General features: G+C 51.9%; 1 protein-coding gene across 4 annotated transcripts in view; it reads left to right on the forward strand.

The window, feature by feature from the left end:
• Nucleotides 1–4,634, forward strand: part of Kcnip3 (potassium voltage-gated channel interacting protein 3) — a 64,744-nt gene extending 60,110 nt beyond the window's left edge. For all 4 annotated transcript variants that reach the window (XM_028754545.1, XM_028754537.1, XM_028754548.1 and 1 more), the window contains 4 exons: nt 2,484–2,591; nt 2,950–3,054; nt 3,642–3,704; nt 4,472–4,634. In XM_028754545.1, the coding sequence (XP_028610378.1) occupies nt 2,484–2,591; nt 2,950–3,054; nt 3,642–3,704; nt 4,472–4,519 (324 nt within the window). In that variant the 3' untranslated portion in view covers nt 4,520–4,634. The remainder of the gene's footprint in view (nt 1–2,483; nt 2,592–2,949; nt 3,055–3,641; nt 3,705–4,471) is intronic.
• Nucleotides 4,635–7,338: the final 2,704 nt, after the last annotated feature.

Raw genomic sequence — 7,338 nt, forward strand, 5'->3', positions numbered from 1 at the left:
CCTTCCACCTGCCACGGGCAGTGCTGGCCATGGATGAGCCTCACAGTCCATGACACAAAGGCCCTTTCTAATTCAGCTAGTTCAACTTACCAGAGAGGCACATTGCCTTCCAAACACTTCAGTAACTGTGGATGCCTCCCCGGTTCCCAGTTTGGAAGTAGCATTGGACAAGCAGCTCACTGGGAGGGTGGAGCCATTGCGTTTCTAGAGGGTGTGGCCACTTCCTTGTACTGTACACCCAACCCTAACCCTATAGTGCCTTCCGTGACACTGACCGAATTGGCCTCCCTAACATGTTGTGAACACTGCCACCACAGGTTGGCCTGCAGCCTGTCAGTCACCCTTGGCTCATAGCAGCTTCGTTGTGTTCATCCTTGGGATTTTTGCCTTTGAAGCCTGGGTATGCTCTGGGTGCCTGGAGTTAAGACCGGTGATGGTCAATTGTGCTCCTTTCCTTGACAAATGAGGTCCTCCTGAGGCCTTGCAGGGACAGTCAGTCCTCTGTTAGCCGCGGGCTATGTGGCTGAATCCTCCTGTGAAGCTAGGAGGGTGCTATCGCCCTCTTGTGGTCTACTTGAGAAAGAGCGTGCCCAAGGTAGACACAGCACCCCCTGGGCTACGGTGGGGAAAGCCCGTGCAGTGGGCGGGGTGGAGGTGGATTGTCATGCCCTCGGGGTTGACTCTGAATCTTCCCTGCTTGGGTAAACCACACCAACACTTTGGTGATCATTCCTCAAGCTTAAAAGTGTAAGAAATGTCACGTAACTTTTCCTCTGAAATGTTTTCATGACTTCCAAGACCAGTGGATGGACAGGGCAGACTTTGGCAAGATCCAGTGACCCCTACACCAAAGTTTTAGGCTCCAAGTCTCCTCATAACAGGTTTCTATGACTCTTCTCGTACATCCTGTTTAGATGTGATGTCTTGAGCCTCCGCCGGCTCACACCTTTTCCATCCCCCTCTGGCCAACTGACTGCAGGATTGTAATGTGACTCAGAGAGTGATTCCGGCTCCATCAGACCCTCTTGGATCTGCTTCTCGACTCCCACCTCCTGTCAGGTCCCCTAGACTAGAGAATCCCCTTAGCTCCCTCTTCCTGGCATTGCTCTTTTTAAGGGTGCATATTCCAGAAGCTCCTTGAAAAGACTATGTGAGAAGGGATTTTGTGCCTGTGGGTATCTCTGGGTAAAGTTGCCTTTACCCCCCACCCCCTTCTGTATGTTACATGGACTAGAACTTCCAGGGAGGTTGTTTCTTAGGCCTCATCCCTCTAGGGCAGCTAATCAACAGATGATTCTGATCAGGAGTATGGGGACCTTATTGACAAGGATGGATGACTGATGGATGGATGATTGATATTGATTGGTTTTCCCAGTTGACTTTGTGTTTATCTCTGGAAACACTCTCTTGGCAGCCAATTTTGCTAAGCCTCACCAGGACCTGTGCCTGTGGATTCAGCTGTAGCTGGTCTCACACAGTTCCAGGGTGGGGGTGGGGCCTGGGAAATCTTTCTCTATTTCTCTGACTCACTTTGCTGCATTTCTCTGATTCTGCCTGGAGTTTCTGTCCTGGCAGCACTGTCCCTTGGGAAATCTCCCACAACACACACACACACACACACACACACCGTCTCTCTCTGTCTCTCTCCTTCCCCTCTCTCCCTTTCTCCCCACCCCCTCTCTCTTCGATTCCTTGCTCCTCCAAACCTTTTTTTTTTTTTTTTGTGGTTGTTGTTGGTTTTGATCCCTAACAACCAGTTCTCTCTGATCTTGGATTATTTCTCTCTCTTCTATTTTTATGGCAAGGCTGTCAGGTTCTAACCTCTGGGATCTCCTTGTTTCTGTTATTTTTTTTCCCTCTTCTGGACTGTTCTGTTCCTTCCAAATTGCTTTTCTGTTTCCCATGGTCTCTCCCTGTTGTGTGTGAAGTAGGGACTGGGTCCCTTGAGGATCTGTCTGTCTGCAGCCCCCATCTGCACTCCACTGGACATCCCCTTTCTCTCGGAATAGCCAAAGAGGATGGGGGGGGGAGGGGGAAGAGGGGAGGGATCGGGCTTGCCTCTCACACCTGCCAGGTGGGGGAAGCACCTCTCCTCCAGGCGCTTTAATTAACAGCTGGAATTCGTATACAGCAAGAGGACCTTTGACGTGTAGATGCTTAGTAGACTGAAATAGAACACCCCCGATACTGAAAGATCATCCCAGACAGCAGAAATGTACAAAATGAGCACAAGACATCAAACTTAGAGTTGAGTCTCTTCACTTGACTCAGAATAGACTATCATGCACACACACACACACACACACACACACTTGACATATACACAACCCCACATGCTGACCACTTAAATAGACACATCTACCACTTGACTGTGGAGGAGGACCTCATTTGAAGGAGTGTGAATTTCAGTGGGAGTCACATGGTGGGTGGGAAAGGGAACCCCAGCTGTGGATGCTACTCCTCACCCTCCCTCTCCTCTGCAGGACTTTGTGGTTGGGCTCTCCATCCTGCTTCGAGGGACGGTCCATGAGAAGCTCAAGTGGGCCTTCAATCTCTATGACATTAACAAGGATGGTTATATCACCAAAGAGGTACTGGGTTGGCAGGCCTGCTGCCCCTCCTCTCTCTCCTGAAGCCACTAACCTGGTGATTCTCAACCCTGCCTTGCGACCTTGCCACAGTCTCACAAGTGGTTGGTTTGGCTCAAACATTTTTATCTGAAACAATCGTAGCTTCTTGTTTTGGAGACAGGTACATAAACCTATTTCCAGTCTCTCTTGGGAGTCATTGGTTAGGCTCCAGAGCACTCTTTGTGTGCCCCAGCTCACTCTTTCCAGGCCCCCCAGACTCACCACCGCCCTAGAGGTAGCTTTGGCCTTTGGAGGTAACATCCAAAGGTTCCAGGCATCTTGCAGTGGAAGCAGACTCATGCAGCTCTCTGTTCCCCAGGAGATGCTGGCCATCATGAAGTCCATCTATGACATGATGGGCCGCCACACCTACCCTATCCTGCGGGAGGATGCACCCCTGGAGCATGTGGAGAGGTTCTTTCAGGTGTGTGAGCCCTGGCTTCCTGAGGAGAGGGAATAGCCCTAGTGAGTCTTCAGCCAGTGCCAGCGAGGCGATGCAACTAGGCTTCCCTCCTGCTCTAGCTGATGTCCCTTGAGAAGTGAGTGAAACTTAGGCCCTGTCCCAGTAAACTTCATTTGGGAATGAAGTATCCTGGGCACATAGATGCAGAGGCGGCTGGCACCCACCCAGGGTCCAGGGTTTTAGTGCCTTCTGGGACCAAAGAAGCTCCCCTCCTTCCACTCTACCTGAGTGGTATTGAAGTTGCCTCCATTCTGGAGGAACTGAAGGAACCAATAGTTTAATTTTTTACCCTGTCATTCTGTCCCTCGTAAGCTCTGGCTTCTGTCAGAGAGAATGCTGAGAAGCTAAGCTGAGGTAAGCCAGCAGGGAGCTCACTAAGCAGGCCACCTGAGGAGACACCAAGGGCAAGGTTGGCTGAGAAGGGTGGGAAATAGAGGGACCAGTTGAATTGGAGGAAGGCCACCACTTCCACCCCAACAGTGTCTTCAGGCTGGAGTAGGGGAAGGTCCTAAGGGACAGGCTCACCTTGGGTATGATTTGGGTTGCAGAAAATGGACAGGAACCAGGATGGAGTAGTGACTATTGATGAGTTTCTGGAGACTTGTCAGAAGGTAGGTGGTATTAGAGGGCTGGACTTGGGGCCTTCTGTAGTTTGTCTGTCTCTCTTGGTCTCCCCCAGTCTCTGTCTCTCTCTGAATGTGTGTGTGTGTGTGTGTGTGTGTGTGTGTGTGTGTGTGTGTGTGTTTCTCTCTCTTCTCCTCCCTCCCTCCTCACACACAGGGTTCTGTTCCTGCCAGGGTATATGGAGGATGTTATTAGCTGTGCTCAGGTCTCAGGTCCCACTTATGGGGAATCTTTCCTTTTTACTGAGTCCATCTCCTCAATGTCCCCTGCACTTGTCACCTTCCTCATTCACCTAGTCCCCACCCCCAGAACTTCACTCAGCTCTGCTCATGATGTCTCCAGAGAGCAGATGTGGGGTTAGCAGGGGGTGGTGATGAGCTCAGTATCCTCCTCAGACAGAATCACACTACAGGAAAGGTAGCCAGAGCCTCCCTGGAGCTACTGCAGATCCTCCTCTCAGAGTCCACGAGGACAAGAAACACATTCCACGGCCTCCCACCTCTGAATAACTCCTGGTTTCTGACCTGACTTGTAGCCAGGGGTTTTTGTGCATCAGTGGTGGCCAGACCCTGCTCCATCCCTAGGAATGACAGACCACTTGGGCTCTGGGGCTAACTATTCCATCCCTCTGCTCCAAAGTGCCCCATCTGTCCCGTGAGACATACTCTCTGACGGGGATCTACAGTTAGTCAGCATTGGGGAATACTTCTGCCCTGCCCCCAGCTCCTGACCAGCCTCTCCTTTCTTCACACAGGACGAGAACATCATGAGCTCCATGCAGCTGTTTGAGAATGTCATCTAGGACATATGGGAGGGGACCCTGGGTGGCCATTGCTTCTCAACCCAAAGAAGCTTCAATCCTGACAGGAGAAGCCTCTATAAGAAACATTTTTTTCTAATATATTTGCAAAAAGTGAGCAGTTTACTTCCAAGACACACACACACACACACACACACACACACACACACACACACACGGTTCCTCTGGCTTGGCAAAGCCAGGAGGCACCCCCAGCTATTCCCAGGTCAATAGATAAGGCTGTCTCTGGGATGGCCAGCCCTGGCTGGATGTTACCCACAAGGAGTTTAGAGCCCAAGAGGGCCAAGTCTACAAAGCTAAGGTCCCTGTGTTTTTTCTACCACTTGGGAGATCAAACTACTCCCTGCCCATGGACCCACGCTCCTAGGAAGCTCCCAGAAACTCCATAGGGGCCAAGAGGGGAGGGGCCAAGAGTAGGGAGAAATGGTGTTGGAAGCTGAGCTTGCAGCTTTATGCTAGTGCTCATCTGAGGCCCTGGAACCCCAGTGCCAGGCTACCTATTGTGGGGCGAACTTAGATAGAAGGACCACTGGGCTATGTCTTCCTTTAAGAGTAGGTCAGGGTTGAGGTTTATGGAGAAACTGAGGGAACAGTTTGTCCATACCACTGGGTGACGGCTACTGGCTAATGGGAACGTGACTGGTGGAGATCTCCCAGCTTCCAGCACCAGGCTGGCCTCCCCAAGGTCCTCTTTGGTTCTCTGGGGAGATCACTTGGCTCAGGGACTGATAACCAGGGAGCTGGACTGTGATGGGAGAGGTCTGGTAGGGGGCATCCCCCTCTTTTTCCCTGGCCACTTGCCACCCAGTTCCTTAACACAGTGGATCGGCCACACCTCTGTGGCTGCCCTTGAACAGGCTCATCCCAACCAATACAAAAAGCACAAAAACACCCTAGCAGCTCAGGTCACACCCACAAGGGGGAGGCAGGGGACCCTGGGTAGGAGAGGCCTGGGTCCCTGTGGCCCTGATTCAGTGGCCAAGAAAGATGCTCAGAAATCCATCCTGTACCTCAGAGCCTTGCGGTCTCACAGACCTTTCCCAGCCCAGCTCGCCAACATTCTAAAGCACAAACCTGAGGACTCTGATTGCCTGGGCTGCACCCTGGGTATCAGAGTCCATGTTAGCCCTAAGCTGGATTTATCCCTGATGACTGGGGTCCTGTGACCAGGCAACAGGTCAGCAGACCTTCAGGAGAAGAGAGAGCTGTTCCTGCCTCCCAAGGCCTCTCCCAGAAGGGACAGTGTCCGGGGCAGCATGTTCCCTGGAGGAATATTCCCACAAAAGTACATTCCGTCACCTGCAGCCCGGTCTCTGCTCAGGCCTGCCTCTGAGAGTCAACTAGTGTTCCCCAGAAGGCCAACCCCAGGGTAAGAGAGGTCCTTAGAGGAAGGACAGGGTGACAGCACCCTATACACAGGTGGACCCCCCTCATAGGGCTGCACTAACCCCATCTCCATCCTGACGAGGGCCTCCCTTTACCCCATCTACAGACCATCAGCTCTCCCTGGCTCAGGGACCTCCCCCACCCCAGCCTGCCTCTTCCCATTGACGTCCCTGTCTTGTGAGAAGCCAAGGCCACGGAGAAGGCTACCACTCTAACCTGCTGCACCCCTTAGCCTCTGGCTGCACGCCCAACCTGGAGGGGTCTGTCCCCTTTGCAGGGACACAGACTGGCCGCATGTCTGCATGGCAGAAGCGTCTCCCTTGGGTGCAGCCTGGAAGGGTGGTCCCTGTTTCACCGCCCACCAATATTCAGTCCTATATATTTTAATAAAAGAAACTTGACAAAGGAGATGGACTCTCTTTGGCTTCATCTGAACGGTCAGTCAGCCATTCCCTCCTGGCTGCTATTAGCTATGATTTCTACCCGGTGGCTTGTAGGTGGATGCTGACAGGTGGCTTTGAGGAAGCAAATGCCCAGAAATTTCCAGGCTCCCAGTGTGACATCACTGAGGGAAAAAAATGTCACATGTCATGGGCCTTAGGGACCTTCAGAAGATGTTCAGGTGCTAGAACCATAAACACAGAAGGCTGTGGGACACTGTGGCTTTCTGAGATGTCATTTATATTTCATCGCCAGGTATTTTTCTTCCCAATTCCAGAAATTCACTTCTGGGTGTCCTTTGGCAAGGGAAGACAGGCCATATGGAAAAGGGAGCAGAAAAGAAATGGGAACGCAACTGAGTTGGTAGCATGCTTACCTGGCATTCATAAAGCCTGAGTTTGGGTACCAGTTTAGGTGGGACTAGGGATTTAAAGCACCACACTCTTTTCATCCCAGCACTCGGGAGGTAGAAGCAGAAGGATCAAGTTCATCATCAGCTACATGGCCAGTTTGAGTCCAGCCTGGGCTACATGAGACTTTGCATATGTATCTACATGTGTAGCACAGCAGGGGGTGTCACTTCTGCCCAGGGGATGGTTGGAGGATGAGGGGCAGAGGTTGTTTGTGGCTGAGCAGATAAATGCTTGGAGCAGGGAGGTGATGGGGGGCTGTGGTACTTTGTAAGTGGCCCCACTGGACAGCAGGCTGATGAGTGGGCATTAGAATAAGGTGCGGACTGTGAGGCAATCCCAGAGGGTCTCCAGCCAGCCTTAAGCACACAGGCCACTCAGTAGCACCCCATGTTCTTCTGTGACAGTTGTCGGGTAGAAAGGCTATTGAGCCAGTTGGCTGTGTGACCAAGAGAAGTCACACAATCTCATTGCTTCACTTTCCTCCCTCATGAAAAAGGAAGAGACAGAGAGAGAGAGAGGGAGGGAGAGAGAGGGGGAGGGAGAGAGACAGAGTGAGACAGA

This window comes from Grammomys surdaster, unplaced genomic scaffold, assembly GCF_004785775.1.
Source record: "Grammomys surdaster isolate TR1022 unplaced genomic scaffold, NIH_TR_1.0 129, whole genome shotgun sequence".
Lineage (NCBI taxonomy): Eukaryota > Metazoa > Chordata > Mammalia > Rodentia > Muridae > Grammomys > Grammomys surdaster.